This window comes from Pelodiscus sinensis, chromosome 8 (assembly GCF_052426305.1).
Source record: "Pelodiscus sinensis isolate ZL-2025 chromosome 8, ASM5242630v1, whole genome shotgun sequence".
NCBI classification, from domain to species: Eukaryota; Metazoa; Chordata; order Testudines; family Trionychidae; genus Pelodiscus; species Pelodiscus sinensis.
Genome location: NC_143059.1, coordinates 35,318,756 through 35,339,692, shown reverse-complemented (window position 1 = coordinate 35,339,692; position 20,937 = coordinate 35,318,756). Strand labels below are relative to the sequence as shown.

The 20,937-nt window shown below is 40.1% G+C and overlaps 1 protein-coding gene across 11 annotated transcripts in view; it reads right to left on the bottom strand.

The window, feature by feature from the left end:
• The window catches only part of PCDH15 (protocadherin related 15), a 1,468,744-nt gene that overhangs the window by 496,611 nt on the left and 951,196 nt on the right, over window positions 1–20,937 (bottom strand). For all 11 annotated transcript variants that reach the window (XM_075935032.2, XM_075935036.2, XM_075935034.2 and 8 more), the window contains one exon: window positions 2,724–2,843. In XM_075935032.2, the coding sequence (XP_075791147.2) occupies window positions 2,724–2,843 (120 nt within the window). The remainder of the gene's footprint in view (window positions 1–2,723; window positions 2,844–20,937) is intronic.

The following is a 20,937-nucleotide window of genomic DNA, read 5'->3' as shown; positions in this document are numbered from 1 at the left end:
ATATACACATTCAGCACACTGTAACCTTTAAACTATGATGTTTTATGAGGTATTTTGTCTAAAGCATCTTACAGTTATGCAAATTCATATTCTCAAACCCATTCTCATAAGGAATGAGAGGTGGGGACCTTTACTGGCTATTCAAGTACTAAGTACAAAAGAATATAGCCAGGATAGGTCAAATTAAAGAGTGGAACTATTTTCTATGAAAACCAATGCTAGGGAGAAGACTGGGTAATGTGAAATGCTACCTTTGGAAAACTATAATAAATGTAGGGAAAATAATAATTTTGCAAAATGCTGCAGATCCCAAATACAGAAAAGTTCAAGTAAAGACAATCTTTACATTGAGGAGTTTTTCATTGACATACTGGGGTCTAGCAAGCCTGATAAGAGGGACTGGATACCTTCTATGACAGTGAACAGAAGAATTATTCTATAGAAAATGGACATTGGCATTCAACTTAATATTGTTTCTGGAAAAAAAATATTATGAAAGATGAAAAATAAGACCAAAACTAGCACCAATATTAGTAAAAGTAACTTGTTATCTTGGGACAAATATACCAGTGCAGGGGAAGTGCACTGCTAGTATCAATCATAAAAATACCATATACAGTACTGGCTCCCATTCACTTCATGCCCGTGGAGATGACACCAATTATAGACCTGGATGTATGTGAGAAGCTCAATCTGGTAAAACAGGTGCTTTCACTACAAGATCATACTGAACCTGTCTATGAGGCACTCTTTTGCAAATATCATGATCTGTTTCAAGGGTTGATTTCCTTGCAAAGATAAATAAGCATGTGTCTCCAATTATCCATCCATGTTGAAAGGTACCATTTGCACACCATGATAAACTCATGGCTGACCTTGCAAGTACAGAAGCAATGCAAGCAATATAAAACTTGAAGCCAACTGAATGGGTGAGCCCCCTCCTCATTATGGAGAAAAGTAACAGACAGCTTCTCATATGCTTATATTCCAGAGACCTCAACAAGATTATAGAAAGAGGCTGTTTCAAACTGCCAGCCAGAAAAAAGATGCAAATCTTAATCAGCAATTTGCAAATCCCAGTATTTAAATAAATTGGATGTATTTTCAGGGTTTTGACAGCATCCTGATTAAGCTGCAAATGTATGATTTCATTGTGATCTCTACACCCAGTGAATTCACTAACAGTGCACTCTGAAGAGTAGTGGCTGCTATGAAACAAAAGAGCATTTTATGGAGACAGAGCTGCAAGCCTTAAATGGATCTGATTGTAAAGTCAATTCTCATAGCTAACAGGAAACTGGAAGAAAAAAGAGAGGAAATGGAAAAAGATTAATCATTGTTAATCCTTAAAGAAGTGATAATTCAAGGGTGGCCTGAAGAAGTGAGAAGTTGCTGTTCAACTAGAAGAGACTATTGGAACAGCAGACATGAACTTACTATGACAGATGAGGTGATTTTCAAGGGTGATAAGCCTGTAATTCTAATGAGCTTCCAAAAACAAAAGCAACAGAAGATCCATGAGGATCATTTAGGAATTGAGAGGTGCAAACGAAATGAGCACGAAAGATGCTGTATTGGCTGAGGATCCATTATGAAATCACTAATGTGGTAAGAAACAAAGACCCACTGAAATGTCATCCAGTTCCATAAAGGCCTTTCGATAAGGAAGGCACTGATTTATTTACCTGGTAATCAAAGGACTATTGTTCTCTGTATCCAGAAATCTGCACACAGCACAGTACTAAAGTAAATCAGTGCTAGCTGGCATGAAGGGAATTTTCTCCAGGCATAGAATTCCAGACAAAGTTTTTAGCAATAACAGGCTGCAATTTTCTAGTGCAGATTTTAGGCAATTTGCCATATATCAGTGGGAGGACTTGTATAAACTATTACTGTTTTACCAAAGTACACCCCTGGAGAACAGCTTTTCTCAAGCCCACCTATTAATCGGAAGAAGTATTGCATCTAATAAAAGGGCATCCTGAAGTTGAGGATGGTGGGCCGGGTTCAGGCATGGACTAGGGAATAGGGCATTCACCTGGGGAGGGGGAGGGTGAAGAGGTGGGGGTGACCGTGAGGGGGGCTCCAAACAGAGAGCACATAGGATAAAAGAAACAAAACTTGCACTGAAAGGTAAAATGGAATCATATAAATAAAGCTCTTTTAAAAGCTTAAACACAAAACATTCTCCCCCACATGACTGTGGAGTATCGTACTCCAGCACAAGTGTATAACATTTAAAGTATTTACATGTATTTAAAGTAACTTCTTACTCTGTGAGTGAAAGCAAAAAGTGCAAATGCACGTGGATTGAAAATGCATGACAAAAAAGAGTGATGACTGTGAGTAAAGGTACTTATTCGAAGAGTTACTAAATAAATGACTCCAAATAAAAACTATTATTTATGGTAACAACATGGCAATTATTTATGGTAAAAACAATATAATTATGGTAAAACTTAAACAACAAAGAGTCTAGCAGCACCTTAAAGACTAACAAAACATGTAGATGGTATCGTGAGCTTTCATAGGCACAACCCATTTCTTCATCATTGTTTTTTAAACTTTTCCAGTTACAGACTAACTCAGCTACCCCTCTGAAATTATTAATGGTGTTGATCATAAAAGAGAAATATCAGGCAAGGTAAACTAAACTGGTTTTGAAAAAGAACATACATGCTAATTTTGTAAAGGTTGCACATGCTGAGAAGAACTTCACTTACCGGGTCATTAGGATTGTACTGAATGACATATTCTATCTGGCCATTGGGACCATCATCTATGTCTGTGGCACCATTGTTCCCAGAGAATCCTGTAAAGATGGTTGTTCCAACTGGTGTTAACTGCAACAAAAACAAAGAGAATATACACACTTCAAAACAATAAAAAAAATCAGGAAATATATAAAAGAAAGGCTGCCATTCCCTCTTTCAACTTTTTTGTGCCTAAAAGCTCAACAAAATGTTTGCCATAATCTATAGACCCGATATTTTCAGTCTCTGGTTTAGATCATGTTATTTCCTTGAGAAAGGGTTAAAACCATAAATGGGGTTGACTCATATATTTTCTATGGATCGATGCATTAATTCTCAATCTCAACAGAGTTCTTGTTACTGTACAAAAGCAAGTTTTCACTACATCTTGGTAGGAACAATCTTACACCCATTCATTTTAATTTGAAAATGTTGTTTTCCAAACTATCCTAGCTTAATTGAGAAGTAAGGGTGAATTTCTGGCCACTGCTGAAGTTAATGGCAGAACTTCCATTGACTTTAGTAGACTCAAACTGTCATCTGTAATGTTCAAAGATAATCATACCAGGATAAAACACAAAATAAACAAACCAAAATCCTAATTTGAGCTGTAAATATAAACAGGAAATTATTTCAGTTTAGAAGCTAACCACCACTAACTGCATTATTGGACCAATTTCTTCTTTCTTACAAAGCTGAAGAAATATATGTCTGGAGGCTACCACATGGAGTCAGGGGAACAGAATCCCCCATTCAGGAAAGAGATAATCAGAGCAGGTACTCCTTGTTAACATTAGCTATACTAGTAGCAACTGTCCCATACTCTCATTACACAGGAGGGTTTAGCCACAGTCATCAACCTGTTGGCCATACCACCATCTTTTCTTCAAACTCCTCATGCTGCTGTTAAGACAAAGCCAAGCTGCCACAAAGTAATTCTTCTTAGACAATAGGATCCCACACGACACCAGTTTTATTACTGCGTGCAAGCTAAGAGAGGAAAGGATGTGTCACACTGAGTTTAATTAAAATACATTTGTATAATAGAAGAAGGATATAATTGCCCTGCATCGTCACATTACATAGTTAACAACACACAACAAATAACTCAAAACTGCCAACTTGCATTGTTTTCTACTGTATATTTGACTTAGATTTTGCAGGGTCGAGGTTTGATTTTTAAAATTTGTTGTTTATGGAGTTTAGATTTCTCTAATCAATATTTTCAGAGCTAACAATAATGAAGATCTGGAATCAAATCCATTTCATTGCAGAGAGTTAAGTTAGCAGTTTAAGTTAGCAGTGTGTACTGTATGTTTTACTTAATGCCAAACACACATACATATACACACAGCTAACAGCTTGATTTCCCTTCCAGTATTCTTGGTTGTAAAAATACTATCTGTACATCTGTATCTATCATACAAAGTTGTGAATAAGAAAGTTGACTCCCCCTCACTTCCTATTAATTGCTTTCTTAAGTCAGTCTCCATGGAGTTCATTACCTTATGAACTGTAGTTAAGACTCATTGCGTTAAATCTCTGTTGCAAGAGCACAATTAAAACAAATTAGGAAAACAATTATTTCAGAAACTTGGATGCAGTTGTATAAAATCAGAACTATATGCCATTAACCATGCTGGATATTTTATTGGTTTACTATTAAGAAAATGATTTTTCAACTTTTTTTTCATTAAAAAACAGGTTATAATAAATAAAGCAAAAATAATCAAAAATATACTTCAGATATTTTATGGTAAGTATGAAACTTTATTAAAATAAATGATTTTGAGATTAGTTGTTGAAAAGATATTTTATTTTCATAATAAGTTAGATGTACTATTTCAATGAGATAGTCAGCATGGTGGTTGGCCTAAGGGTCTGTACATAATGGAGGATGCCCTCTTATCTCACAGAGTCAGAATGGTAAAAAGCTACAAAGCTCCCTGGAAAAATCAGGAGAAAATGACTAAGATGATGAGATATAGACAGCCATAAAGGGCTAGCAAGGAGATGATTACGTACTGGCTAAATGCAGGATTTGTCAGCATAGCACTGAGCTGGGCAGCTATGATGAGCTATTCCTGGTTCTCCAAGAATGACTTTTTCAGATTTGAACTTGACTTCAAGAACCATACACTCATAGCAAAGGGAAAAATTACTTGTTGGAAAGAAAATTATAACTGTCCAAAGTCACCCTTTCAGGTGACAAGGACATAAACTTGGAAAGAAAAGAGTCAGAAGGCAGAGCTAACCTAGGTAGAAACTTGTAAATAAGTTCAGTCCACATTGTAAAAGGATGGTGACATTCAGATTCAGATCAACAGAGAGGCTAGGATTACAGCTCCTGGAGATCAAGAGTTTACACTAATGTCTGGGTCTTTTTAAAATAAATTTATACTATTAATGGTTGCAGTAAAAATAAAGCTGATTCAAGGTTAGATTTTTAAAGCGTATTTAGGTGTTTAAAGATGTAAATAGGCACCCACCTGGACTTTCAATAGTGCTAAAAACATATAATGAGAACTGTACATCTAGGAGGCTATGTGCATTTTAGGTGCCTAAATACCTTCAAAAATGTGTGTCTCTCTGAAGAACGCATGGCCTTTTTTTTTTTTTTTTTTAAACTTTGGCTCTCACAACATCCCGGCTACGTCTAGACTGGCATGATTTTCCGCAAATGCTTTTAACAGAAAAGTTTTTCGTTAAAAGCATTTGCGGAAAAGAGCATCTAGATTGGCACAGATGCTTTTCCGCAAAAGCACTTTTTGCGGAAAAGTGTCCATTCCAATCTAGACGCACTTTTGCACAAAAAAGCCCCGATTGCCATTTTCGCACAAAACAAATTTGAGCTGTCTACTCTGGCCCTTTTGCGCAAAAGCTTTGCGCAAAAGGGACTTTTGCCCAAACGGGAGCAGCATAGTATTTCCGCAAGAAGCACTGATTTCAGACAGTAGGAAGTCAGTGTTCTTGCAGAAATTCAAGCAGCCAGTGTAGACAGCTGGCCAGTTTTTCCGCAAAAGCACCTGCTTTTGCAGAAAAACTTGCCAGTCTAGACTCAGCCCCCATGTTTAGCTTCTTACACAAGAAGCTATTCCACATCCTTCAGTATGCCCCCCACACATACTTCTCTTCACTTGTTTTCCAATAGTGATACATCTTTTCTGATACAAAAAGATTAGAACTGCATGCAGTATTCAAGGTATGGGCATGTATTCAAGGTACGGGCATATTATAGTTTTAATATTGTGGCACTGCAAGACCTATCCTTTACTAAATGATTCGTAAACATACTAGCTTTTTCATTGCCACTGCACTTTGAATGGATGTTTTCAAAGATCTCAAGTAATAACAGCTAATTTAGCCCTCATAATTTTTTGTGTTTAGTTTGGTTTACGTTTATGTCATTATTTTGCACTTATCAACATTGAATTTCAGCTGATTTTATTGCCCAGTCACCCAGTTTTGTCAGATTACTTTTTAACTCCTGGCAGTCAGCGTTGGACTTAACTATCATAACTAATTTTGTATTGTCTGCAAACTGTCACCCCACTGATTATTCCGCTTTTCTAGATCATTTATGAGTATATTGAACGGTCTTGGTCCAGTATAGATCCTTGCGGGGGGATCCACTATCACTCCCCATTATGGAAACCCACTATTCTTAGTTGCATGTCTTTTAACAAGTTATTTGTCCCATATTTACTTACTTTGCACAAGCAAGCACAGGGATTGGTGAAGCATTGCTTTCCCTTACAACAACTATCTTATCTCTTCCCCAACATATTGATTGTGTTCATCTGTGTCTGATAACTCTGTCCTTCACTATAGTCAGCCAGTTTGACAGTACTAAAGATAGCCTTGTGGCTTAAAATTGCTAAGAAAACCATAATAAAAATGGTGTCACATTACTTATCCTCTAGTCACCTGATATAGAGGGTGTTTACATAAAACAATAATTCTGCAATTTCATATTTGAGTGCCTTCAGAACTCTAGGGCGAATACCATCTGGTCCTAATAACTTATTGCTGTGAAATTTATCAATTACACAACAGACTTCTACAATGTGATCCTGACCATTTATTTTGAACCACAGATGAGCAACCTAAAAAGACTACCATTCCATCATGCAGTTCTCCATGTTTTTTAATTTCAAAGGTACATCACATGCTGGGAACATGTAGTCTCCATAGAAAACAAAATCATAGTGGCTGTTGTTTGCTCAGTGCAAAGTGAGGAAGTTGCTAATGCAGCCCTCACTTAGACAAAGCTTTCTGGTCACCACCTTACACGCTGGAAATGCTTTTGAAATCTGAGCCTATATAAACATTTATTTTTCGTGTTTCCAGTTCTGTAGTTGCAAGTTGTCAACACGTTAAGGGGAGATGATTTGCTATTTTATATTTCTTAAGGCTAATACTTAAATACTTAAATGCACCTCTAAATTCTCTGAGCCCTGAAAAACAAATGCTATTGACAATATTAACTTTCAAATATGAAGTACAGTTCATTTTCCTTTTGTACCATCGAATGGATGCTTCTTTCAAGAAAACAATTTAAAAGTTATTAAAAATTAGCAGTATATTCACCACTAAATTTTGTATACTTGCCATTTGCAGGTCAACAACACCCACAACATACTCCTCACAAAAAGTGCATGAATACCAGAGTACCATTAACCAGGAAAAAGTTAAAACTGTGAAAATTTTAATGGTGATCACAGTGAATTCAATTCTATTGCTCTCTTCTTATTTTTATAGTATTAATAAAAATCCATTTTGGTCTTAAGGTGAGAGGGTGAGGAGAATAAAAATTCACTGACTGAGATGAATCAGTTTAGAGAAGAGGAGACTGAGGTGGGATATGATAGAGGTATATAAAATCATGAGTAGTGTGGAGAGGGCCGATAAAGAAAAGTTATTTATTAGTTCCCATAATAGAAGAACTAGAGGACACCAAATGAAATTAATGGGTAGCAGGTTTAAAACGAATAAAAGAAAGTTCTTCTTCACACAGCGTGTAGTCAACCTGTGGAACTCCTTGCCAGAGGAGGCTGTGAAGGTTAGGACTATAACAGAGTTTAAAGAGAAGCTAGATAATTTCATGGAGGTTAGGTCCATAAAAGGCTATTAGCCAGGGGATAGAAATGGTGTCCCTGGCCTCTGTTCATCAGAGGCTGGAGAAGGATGGCAGGAGACAAATGGCTTGATCATTGTCTTTGGTCCACCCTTTCTGGGGCACCTGGTGCTGGCCACTGTCGGCAGACAGGCTACTGGGCGAGATGGACCTTTGGTCTGACCCAGGACGGCTGTTCTTATGTTCTTATGTTAATGATTCTATCAGTTTAAACCACATTGTTGAATTATACTCAAAGTGACATAATTGTGTAAATGGAAAATATAAAAAGAACCCACATTCCAAAACGAATGATTTGATACTATAATAAAATAAATGAGTTGCAGTTACGTGTTATGACTATAAAAGTTAAAGCCTGAAGTCCTGACTTATTTTAGATATATCACATTAAATGAGTACAGATTTGAACATAGCAAGGTGAACTCCATTAATCTACTAGCCTGATATTCGTCATTCAAAAGGCAGTATTGGACACCTCCTCATTTCTGGCCCTAGGGTATATTTATTTTTATCTCTTTTTTTTACTTTGTTTTGTTCTATACAATGTGAATTAATTAGAAAGGAAATTGAACCAAAACCCTGCATTTGAATGCCCCCTGAAATTTTGTAAAAATGTAATACAGATTCAAATTTGGGGGCTGCCTCAAACCCCTCAGCAAGATTTCTCCAGACTTTGGATAAATTTACATTAAGATCTGAACTAAAAGTCCTGTGTCCACCTCTAGAATGAACTTGATGAATTAGGAGACAAACTGATATCATCCAGATTTTTCAAACTTTGGGTCAGGACCACAAATTGCCAGGGCTGGTATTCGATTTGCTGGGGCTCAGGAATGAAGCCAAAGTTCACACCCACTGGCCAGGGCTGAGACCCTCAAGCTTTGGTGTCCCATGAAATGGTGTGGTAGGACATTGATCCTCCTGATAGGGTTGCTGAGACTCAGGGTTCGGTACTCCTTCCTGGGGTTATGTAGTAATTTTGGTTGTGGGAAGGGGGTCAAGTTGTAATGAAGTTTGAAAAATCCTTATAATGCATAAGGGTATATCTACACTACAGCGTTATTTCAAAATAGCTTATTTCGAAATAATACGTCTACACACAAAATGCATTTCAAAATAGTGTTTTGCTATTTCAAAATAGCACGTCCACACTGAGTGTTTGTGAATCGCATTTAAGGCCGGACGGATCTAGGTCCAGCAGGGCATCAGGTCAGGAGTTACTGTGTGTGGCTGCTGCCTGAGGCTATCTGAGGCCTGTGCTTAAAGGGACCAACCCTGGACAGCCAGTTCTCAGCTTTCCCTGCTTGCTTGCCTCCCTCGATGAAAGACAACAAAGCATTTTGTCTCTGCATGCTCTGGTTGCCCTCACTTGGGACAACATAGCACTCTGCAACATGGAGCCAGAGCTGCCTCTGGGCACTCTGGTGCTTCTTGTGTATGCATTGCTGCAAGCCTGGCTGTACTTTCTGCAGGCTGCCATCCGGGAGGTCCATTGGGGGGGCTGTCAGTATCCAGGAGGCCCTGCAGGAGAGCTTCCACCCTGAGAAGCACTAAGAGCCTCCCTGGTCTTCTCCGCTGGAGGCTTGTGCCTCATTCCTCCCTCACGTCCTTCCAGTTACCCCTCCCTTCCACTTACCCTCCTTAACCCCCCTTCCTGATGCCAAATAAAATACATGTATTTTCATGAACACAAACTCTCTTTACTTAACAAAACTGCAGAGGGGGAAATGAAACTCTGGTGAGACTGAGGAAAGGAGGCGGGAGAGGGGAGAAGAGAGGGTGGAAGAGGGGAGGGGGAAACCTGGGAGGAGGGAGCTGGAAGGGGGAACCAAGGGGAAGAAGGGGGAGGGGAAGTTCAGGGCTCAGGGTTGGGGGTCTTGCCGGACCAACTTGCTTTTCATGCAAACCTGCTCCTGGGTTCGCATGTGGCCTTTGGTGGCCAGGCTGGCAGCTATCCTGCCATAGACGGCTGTGTTCCTCCATCTAGCATGGAGATCATGGACATTGGAGGCATCCCCCCAAACCTGAATAAGGTCCATGATCTCCACCCTGGACCAGGAAGGAACCCACCTACTCCGGGCCCTGGCAGGCTCCTGGGAGTTGGCAGACTGCTCCTGGGGAGCGGAGGAGGGCTGGCTGCCAGTGGCTTGCTGGATCATGTTTTGGGGCCACTGCGTCAGGGGCAGTGACTGCTGGCTCTGGGCTGGCAGGCTTGGAGCTGGCACAAGCACTGTGGCCAGGGTCTACCCCTTTAATGGCTCCGGGGAGGGAGAGGAGAGGGAGAGGAGTATTCTTGGTTGAGGCTGGAGTGGTCACCAGGGCTCCCTGGGAAGGCTGGAGGCCAGCTATTTCAATATAAGTGTCTACACAGAACTTATTTCAAAATAGCTATTTTGAATTTGGTGTTATTCCTCGTGGAATGAGGTTTACCAAATTCGAAATAAGCGCTCCACTATTTTGAATTAATTTCGAAATAGCAGTTTGGCTGTGTATATGCTAGTAAAGCTATTTTGAAATAACGACTGTTATTTCAAAATAACTTTGATGTGTAGACATACCCTTAGAGATTGGCATCCTATCAACAAAAACTGCAACAGCTTTCTGAAAATGAAGTAAAGTATTATAAGCTGGTACTGCCAATTTTATGGAGTTTTATTACATTTATGGAGGCTTTCTGCTGATAGGAGTAGACTGCAATCACAATAATCATTTTATCTTTTCAGTATAAAAGAAGAGAGCCACCTCAACCATAGTGCTTTGTTTAAAGGACTGATCCAATTCACATTGACCATAAAGGGAGCTGGAACCGGGCATAGCTCAATTCAGGGAACACCCTGAAGAATGAGTACAAATATTAAGGTATTCTGATGTAGTCTACAGACCTCATTTTTGACCTAGTAAATAAAAAGCAAAATAATGTATGTATGGTGATGAACATCTTCAACATATCAGTAGTTTAAAACAATGCTTACTGTATCTGTAATTAAACGAGAATATATAGAGAGTACCTGGGTTCCTAATTAAACAATTATATCTTCAAGATAAATATTTTTTAGATTTAGTTTTTTACTGTCCATATGTTACAAAGTAATACCCAAACCAGAAACCAAATAGATCATATTTTATTAAGAAGATATTTTACATTAGACCATCAGACCATGAAATATAAAAACAATTCCTTAGAGCAACTTTCCTGTAAAGAGCAACAAAATAGCAATTTGATGCAACAGTAGGTGGTTATGTGGAAGTATATTCTATTCTAAACATATTCTGCAGAAACCAGGAAAAAATCTTTCCTCCAGAAATTCACAGCGATAGTGCTTACTGTTTAACAAACAGTAATGGATTTTGTATAGTAAATAGCAATGCTATATCATAACAACAAGAAACCAATATGTGTCAGTAATCAGTCCAGAGATGACAAAATTGGCACAGTGCTACAGATATGGGATGTTCGTATGACCTCTTTTGTCATATAAAATTGCTTTCATACCAATTTCCTTCTGACAGTACACTGTAAAATAGCTTGTGAACTACTGGCCTTTCCCTAGAGTAGAGAATATTAGGGAAAGCTAGTTCTACCAACTCCTTCTACTTATTACTTCAATGGAAAAACTGGACGCTCAGCATGGCATATAAAATGTGATGTTGTATATTAATATTTTTCAGATTGACAGCCAAAATAACGTGTTGCTAAGTGTCTCTAAAAACTAAAAGAACCTTTATTATTTTGAGCACAACCACCCTCCCACCATTTTTATGTAAAACACTGTATATTTCATTTTGCCCCAAAGACATTTGAGAAACCAACTGGCTCACACCTCTGCTCTTAGCTCACCCTTCTCCATGCCTCATCCTTCATTTATTTCAAACTTTCTTTCTTTCTGCTTGCATTTTATATCAATGTCTCACTGTTATTTGAATGCCTTCTTCCTTTTGACCTGTCCTATTTGGAGTCTTTCCATTTGCGGTGGGCAAACCCCTCTCTCATTCTCTCTAAACATTTTTTCCAGGAAGCCTTTCTTAAGTGACCACTGCAAGATGATGACATCACCTCAAAGTCATGCTAACGCTTCTTGATCAGGACACTCAGGAGAATGAAGACAATAGGGGTGGTCATTGAACAAAAGTTTTCTTTTGCCAAAAATGAGGTTTTAACATTTGTTTTCATTCTGCATAGGAATAAACTAGACCTTAAAACTGTCAGTGAGAGATGAGCCCCCAGCCCTGAATAGCCAATAGCTCAGTACTAAGGGCACTCACCTGATTCAGATTAGGGATGTTAAAAATAATTTAATACAGTAACCATGTATCCACTTAAAATCGTAGCAGTTTCGTGGTTGCATGGGCTGCGGGCTTTAGCTTGATACTGCAGAGTCCACAGCAAAGAGTCCTTGGGAGCAGCACTGACAACCCTTGCCCACCCAAATCCCAGGGAGCAAGGCTTTGCTGTCCTGCTGCAGTGAATCCACCTCCTCAGGAGTTTGAGTAGGAATAAGAGATCCTCCGGAATAGGGCTTTATTTTAAAGTCTAGATGCTTTTTTTCCGGCTTTTCCCCAAGCCGGAAAAAAAGCGGCAAACATGTTTATTTAAATCCGCGGGGGATATTTAAATCTCCTGCGGATTTCCCTATTCCCACTTTCAAAATTAGCATGCCCCTTCTGAAAAAGGGGCCAGTGTAGACGTAGCCATCCTGTCTAAATACGTATGTCATTCATTTGTATTAAGTCATGAGATTTTTCTGTATGATTGTTTCTGACATGTATTGTAAGTCTGAGAATCTCTACTGCCAGATAGACGTTAACTGCCCATTAATCAACTCTATAGCTCAGCTGCACAAGAACACATAATGGGGATTTAGCACTTTGGATAGAACAATGCTGGGCAGGCTTGGGCCACAGAGCAAGAGAGGTTCTGGGCTGATACCTGCCAGGCTGCAGGCCTGATACAAGGACCAGGAGGGTGCAAGGGTCATGAGGATTGCGAGCTGTTAAGGAAGAATGAAGTAGGGTAGGACAAAACTGCTGCCAAAGTCTCTAGGCCAGGACCCAGAGTGGTGGGTGTGGATTGGGTCTTCCCTTGCCCTGCACCTCGCCACACCGAAGAGTGTTTTTTATAGACTGTGGCTTGCCCCTGAGGCTTTGGGACTACAGTTGACCACAGTGGCAGGTATAGAACTGAGGACTCCTGATATTTCCCAGAAGGGGGCCAAAAGACCAGACTAGTGGGCACTACCACAAGGCAGTATCCTGAAGAGGACACCATGGTCCTGGGAATGACACAGGTCCAGAGCTAGAGGGTGGAGAGAGTGCAGAGCAACAACGGGTGAGACACTGGCCAGAAGGGGATATCCTGCAGAGGACTGAGCTAATTCCTGAGGTGACTGGCAGAAGACACCGCAGAGGTGAGTTGAACCTTGTTACAGTAATCAACTTCTACTGCTCAGGCTTCTAGCCAGGGCAAGAGGGTACAGTTCTTGGATGTAAGGCTGGGGAGGAATCGTCTTCTGATTAATGAGAGTCTTTGGATGCCTTCATGCAATATAGCTGGGTGTTGTGCTCCAAGTGCTGTTCTGTTGAAGGATAACAATGATTGGAGGGATTTGCTGCTTGTACTAGCAAAGCATTGAGAGAAACAGCCCAAGCTGGAGAGTTAAGAGGGCACAGAAGTTTCCCATTTCCAAATTGCACCCTATAGACCAGGGCTACTCAACTTTGGAGGCCCCGGAGCCACAATGATACTCACAGCACATGCCAAGGGCCAAAACTTAAATGCAAATATATATATATGCAAATAGTTTCTTTCACACTGACGTGCATGAATACAAAAATTAGGGCAAGACTATACAACACTCAGGCCCCATTTAAGTCAGTTCTGCTGATATAAATAAAATTCAATACAGGCAGTCCCCAACTTACGTGGATCCGACTTATGTCGGATCCGCACTTACGAACAGGGCTTTTCTCGCCCCGGAGCTCATGGGTGGCGGGTCGCCACCCGTGTCCTCCGGGGCGATAAAAGCTTCTCCCAGTCTCCCTGGTCTGCTGGGGGGGTCCAGCAAAGCCACTGGACCCCCCCCCCAGCAGACCAGGGGGACAGGAGCAAAGCCGCCCAGGCGGCAGGGGTCCCGCCGCCTGGGCGGCTTTGCTCGGGTCTCCCTGGTCTGCTGGGGGGGGGGGGAGGGGGTGCAGCTAGTGCACCCTCCCCCCAGCAGACCAGGCTTTTGTTGCAGGACGCCTCGGGTAGAGCAGCTGGGGTGCTGCAGTGTTGGTCCTGTGGGAACCTACCAGGCAGCGCCCCAGCTGTTCTGTCCCAGGCTCCAGATTCAGCAGCTGTTGAAACTGATCAGGCTGATTCCAGGAATCTGGGGGCAGAGCAACTCTGCCTCCGGCTTCCTGTAGTCAGCCCCTGGTCAGTTTCAATGGCAGCAGCTGAATCTGGAGCCAGTTCCGACTTACATACAAATTCAATTTAAGAACAAACCTATAGTCCCTATCTTGTACATAACCCGGGGAATGCCTGTATTTACCCGATTTCTGTCCGTATGACAACACTTTTAATGAACAATGACAGTCCAGGAATTTAACTACTAAAATGCATATCAACAGAAGACCATTATATTGACTTGCCATTGGAGGCCATGTTCAAAGGATCCCACAGGTGGGATACATGTTGAACTCTGCTTAAACCCAAACTGCACCATGGGCCACAAACAAACGGGCTGCAGACCACATTTTGAGTAGCCCTGCTATAGATCCTGTCACACTTTTATTCTCTTAAAACAATTTCACAGCAGCTCTGTACATGAAAGTAAAGTTAGGAACAGAAGTTAAATAACTTCTGTATGGCAGGAGTGGAACCAACTGGTCCTCAGAAACTGACTCACAAACCTTTATTCTAACCATCAACATGCTTGTTCTCTACATGTAATATCCTGCAGTTAAAAAAAAAAACAAGCAAGTTTTGTTTCTAGATATTTATCTGCTGGAAAGGTATTAAAGTTTTCCAAAAAGTCAGACATAAGATCAGCATTCTACACTGATTACTGATGGCCATTGTGAGTGCCAGATGTTACAATGGGTAAACTATAAACATTTGTAAAGGAAGCCTATTATTACCACTAGCAACAAGACTGAGATGATTTGTCCTTGTGGAGAAGGCAATGTATTGTAAACAATAGTAATGATGGGAAACAAATCAAGTAAGAAATTGAAAGAAAACAACTCTCTTGGAATTAAATATGTAAGTGGGTAAAAAGAAAACATTTATAGTAAACCTTCTATTTCCTTTAAGTGAAACTTACATGGGAAACTTTAAAGGTAAATGGAATTTCTGGAATAATTTATGGGCAGTAGGAAAATACACTCTGATGCATCAACTTCATGACATACTGAGAATACCCTTTTGTTATTGCTTATTAAAAAGTTAGAAAGAGAGAAGAATATACAGTGAGTCAGATAGTAGAACAAAATAAGATTTACAAGTAATCATTGTCAGCTAATGCACTTTTGATGATATATATCAATAGAGATTAATTACTTCCATACCATAAGGGGAAAAAAAAGACTTTAGTAATTACACTGAAAGTTAAGCAAATCCATCTTAAATTATAATTACCAGAGGCATCACAGACAATATTTTAGATAATCAGAGGTCAAGAAATAATACTGCATAAACACTGCTTTCTCTGAAAGTGAAGAATTCAAAGGACATACATGGTTTTGAACACTAGCCACATTTTTTAAATTTCTAAGAAGAAAAAATCTTCAATTACAAATCACTTTCTATCCTTACTATAAAGCTGCAAACCTTATTTTTAAATTGTATTAGCTAATGGTGAACTCACTCCTTTTTATATTCTAAAAGGAAACTATTCTAAAATGGAGTTACATTTCAGACTTTGTAACAGTAACGTAAGAATGAAACACAGGATGCTGAGGTTCCCTTAAAACCAGGCAATATAAATACTAATATTCAGAGTTAAGGTTACACTTAAAAGAAATACAAACATGTTAAGCTTAGAAATGCACAAAAAAAAAAAGGCATCCAAATAGCTGTTTGGTGACACTGATGTTCACATGGAGGCTAGAAATCCATTTCACACTTCTACACTTTCTGCGGAGTTTGATGTTTATCATGAAATCCTGCCACCACCACCCTCAGGGGTTGTCTAGACTATGCTGAAGTTTTGAAAGAGGATATGCAAATTCTGCGGGAATTTGCATATCTTCTTCTGATCTCACTTTCAAAAGTGTAAACCTCATTTTTTGAGAATGAGCGGCTTTTCAAAAAAAGGGGGAGGGGGAGTTGCCAAAAAAACCCATGTCCCGACCACTTTTACTTTCGAAAGCTCCACTTTTGAAAGTGAAATTGAAAGAAGATATGCAAATTCCCACAGAGAGGGGCTGGGTTCAAGGTAATGTACTAAAATTCCTCAAGGGACATACCTAATGAGCAATGATATAATACTCCATTACCAGGAGTCCTACAATGATCAAATCTCTCACTGGTCCTTTTCAACATGTACATGCAGCCACTAGGTGAACTGATCAGACAACATAACCTCAAAAAGCCGGCAATATTCACACAATAGTTCTATATAACACTACTTACCATCACTATTGTTAATATGGTCAAGTACTTTCAAAATATCAGGTCATGAATGAAAAGCACATGGATGAGGCCGAAGCTGAATTTAAGGGAGAAGTAATACTGGTAGGCAAAGGAAAACATTCTGAAAAGCTGGCAGGCTATTGTGCAGTCACCATTGATGGAAGGTTTACAATCATAATTGGTTAATTTAGTCTGTAGTTTAGCAGTAATCTTGTATCCATTGTTGATGTTAAGCTCTCACATAGCAGCTTCAATGAGCAAAGCTTTTTATCATCCCTGGTTAGCTAGGGAACTCCATTTCATCTTGGTGGATTACCTCAGTTGTTCAACTCTCAGCTGGCCTATAACAACAAGATACACTGGAACATAAAGCCATCAGCAATAGGGAAACACCAAATAGTCCAGAATGCTACAGCCACTCTCCTCAGCAAAATAGGTTTCCATGAGCATATCAAACCTGGCCTCTTCTTTCAGTGCATCCTTCACTCTAATTATTGCTTAGAATTTCAAATTAAGTTCAAGACCTTGGTCCTTATTTTCAAAAGGCTCCATGACTTGAGTCCAGGGTATCTAAAAAACATGTAAAACTTGGGGATGAACATCAGGGTGGACAACTACACTGTGGCACAGCAGAATTCTCTACAATAAGGGTAAAGCTTGTCTATATAGGAGACGTAACTTTCTCGGGACCGGTACAAGATGTGGAACAAATTCTCTCAGAAACTAAGAATGATCACAAACCTCATCACCTTCCACTCCAACTTCAAGGTACATTTCTTTGACTTTGCTTTTTCAAACAAATATGTAGCACCATGTATAATTTAAAACTACACCCTTTCCCCAAAACCATAAAATAGAAAAAAAATCAAAATTACAACAAAAGACATTTCATTGCATACGCTTCTCTTTCTAGGATGAGAGAACAAACACCACATGAGAATGTGCTCCGATACTATGCTGAAGAACATGGTATACGGACATGTAACTAAGCCCTGTAGTGATGCCAAACAATAACTATATGATTTTAACAAAACTCAGTCTTTGTGGCCCAAGGTTATACTGATTTTTAAAGACAATACTTTTTCATACTTGGTATGGCTACAAGGTAGTTTTTAGGATGCTATTTGAATAACATGTGAATTTCTTTTAAGTTTAAACTTAAATCTAATGTTTTTAGCCTTTCACATGGAGTAAAGTTAATTAATATATTGTAGTAACAAACGGTGTGTCTAGACTACAGGGTTTTGTTGACAAAAGTTCACTTTTGTCAACAAAACTATACCTGCATCTACACTACCACCGAGTTCTGTCGACATAACATTCACAGAACATGGCAGTTTTGTCGACGGCGGTAAACCTCCTTCTACGAGGCATAACGCCTTTTGTCGATAGAGTTCTGTCGACAGAAGGCATTATTTCATCTACACTGTCCTTTGCGTCTACACTCTTATCTCGACAAAGCAGCTTGCTTTGTTGATAGAACTGGATGTAGTCTAGACACTCTTTGTCGACAGAAGCTTTGTTAACGGTATCTGTTGAGAAAGCCTCTGTCGACAAAAGCCTGTAGTCTAGATATACCCTTAATCTAGTTTTTGTCTGTGGATTTCTTTATTATCAGTGTTAAAATATTTGTGAGTATATAGATGAAGAAACTAAAGAGAATGCTATTATATTTCCAAAGAGTATCAACTGTGATACAGCAGTGCCAGAGAGCAGAAGAATGGGAGAGGGTGTTTATAGATGTACTGCTGAAAGATTAGAGAACTGGAGGAGAAGAAACCTTACCAGAGCAGAGAGTCCCTCCTCCAGTATCAAGGATTGAGTGTAATCCTACCTGGGTGAAGAGAGGTGGGGAAAAAGTTAAAGAAACTCCCACAGATTGAGGCTCAGACCTAGATCCTTTCCCCACTTCTCTCTTTCCCACCAGAGTTCACAAGGTCAATGAATAGAGGCAAGGGAAGGCCCACTGACCCATCTCACCAAGGGGAAGTAATTATAGCTATTTACCACACAACTTTAGGTCATTAAAAATACTTTTTACTTTGAATGGGAGATTCAACTAATACACCAGATCAGGAGGGAAAAAAACAGTTATGATTTGGTCCCTTAATATTGCCAACCATTTAATGATTCAGAGGTTAGACAGACGGGTGATATGGGGTAGGAGACAGGAAGAACATAATTCCTCAAGAGCCAATGTCTCAGTTCTTTAAGAAGTCTTCTAGCACTTCTTGCTCAGTTACCCTGGCAACACACAGTGGAGCCAATTCACTAGTACTATTAGGAGCCTTTCAAGCACTGATGTTGAAGCTATCATACAGTCCCAAAATCATTAAAGAGAAGTGATAGCAGGGCCAAGGATTCAACACATGAGAACTCCTGCTGACACATGTCTTAAGATCCCTCATATCAATCAGTCACTACAAATAACAGTACTGATGCATGTAAATTAGTTCTAGAGGAAAGCTGATTGGCTTAGTCACCTCAGATGTCAATTCTTTCACTTAAAAGTTATCTGAGTTGTTTACTAAGGCTGCTTGTACTATAAACAAATTATTTAAAAAATCTACAATCATTAATAGTTTAATTACAATATAATTTTCTCAAATATAATGTATGAAAAAGATGCCAACTAATTTCAACTAGAAGGATAGTTTGAAGTGCCTGAATTATTTCTTTACTGCTGTCATTTTGGCCAAGAAAAGACATGGAAGCTAAGTTTTGAAGAATCTAGGTTTTAATTTTAATTCAAAGATTTAGAACTTTTTCAGAAAATATACTCTGTACTCAAAGTGTAACTACTATACATTTTGGAAAAGGAGATGCTGTGTTATTTACATAAAACAAAGAGCCTGAATTCCTGACTGAAGTGCACAACTGAGCTTAACCTTAACTATGGAGTTACGAGTAGTCCTGTGACATCTTACAAACTAATACTAATATATATAGAACCACGAGCTTTTGTGAGCAAAACCTACTTCTTCAGATGAGCTGAACTGGAAATGACAGGAACCCAGAATTTATAATAGAAAAAAAAGGGGTGAGGCAGGTACCTCTCAATAAACGTACCAGTGTTAATGAGGCTTATTGAGTGGGCTGGAAGTGTCCCACACTTAGCTTTTGATGTAAACGAGGTGTTAAATGCATGGGAGGCTGGCAATGTTAGGGTGCATCTACACTGCACACATGGGCGGCAGGTTTGTATAATTTTTGGTGGTGCCCCATTAGCCACACCCCTGACTGCTGTTAACCACGCCCTGACCCCCATTAGCCACACCCCCTGACCGCTCTTAACCATGCCCCTGATCCCCATTGGCCACAACCCCTGACCCCCCATTAGCCAGGTCTCTAGAGGTAACACGCTTGGGGCAAGATGGACACAGGACCAGAAGTAAAAGGTGTCTCCTCTCGAAGGACTTTTCCCACCATCCTCCTACCAACAGGGATTAGTCTGGCCGCCACCAAACCCCCTTCATGCAACTATCCAGCAATTGCAATAACCCAATGTATGTGACATTAACTCAGGGGCAGAGAGGCTGGGAGAAGTGTTCCCTCTAAGGCTATGTCTACATTCATGGCTTCTTGCACAAGTACAGCCATTTTTGCACAAGAACCCGCAGAGCATCCACATTGCCCTTCCTTGCTCAAGGAAATTTACAGTATGGCATGGTAAGAGAGGGCGTCTTGCACAAGAGGTATGCTCTTTTCTAAAAGGTGTAAGCTCTTGCGCAAGAGGGCAGCGTGGACGCTTAGCAGGGATTTCTTGCACAAGAAATGGCTAAAATGGCCATCGGAGCTTTCTTGCGCTAGACAGCATCCACGCTGCCATGGATGCTCTTGCACAAAAGTACAGCTCGCACATGGCAGTGTGGACGTGTTCTTGCGCAAGACCTCTTGTCTTGCACAAGAAGCCGCCAGTGTAGACATAGCCTCAGAGTTTCCTCTCATGAGCAGAATGAATTTTGGATTGTGCACCAGTACTGAGTTCATGTGCCTTGTTTGGATGTGCCACCATGGCACCCAAGTTATTAATAAATATCTTATAAACTTCTACCTTTTCTCTCTGCTGCCATGTGTCCTCCCCTTGCTCCATCAGCTCCCCTAGTACCTTCTGCCCCCCAACTCCACACCCTCCCCTGCTGTCCTGACTCCTGCCCTTCTCTGGGTATGTCTACACTACCCCGCTAGTTCGAACTAGGAGGGTAATGTAGGCATACCTCACTTGCAAATGAAGCCCAGGATTTGAATTTCCCGGGCTTCATTTGCATAAGCGGGGAGCCGCCATTTTTAAAACCCCGCTGGTTCGAACCCCGTGCAGCGCGGCTACACAGGGTACGAACTAGGTAGTTCGAACTAGGCTTCCTAGTTCGAACTACCATTACTCCTCATTCCACGAGGAGTAACGGTAGTTCGAACTAGGAAGCCTAGTTCGA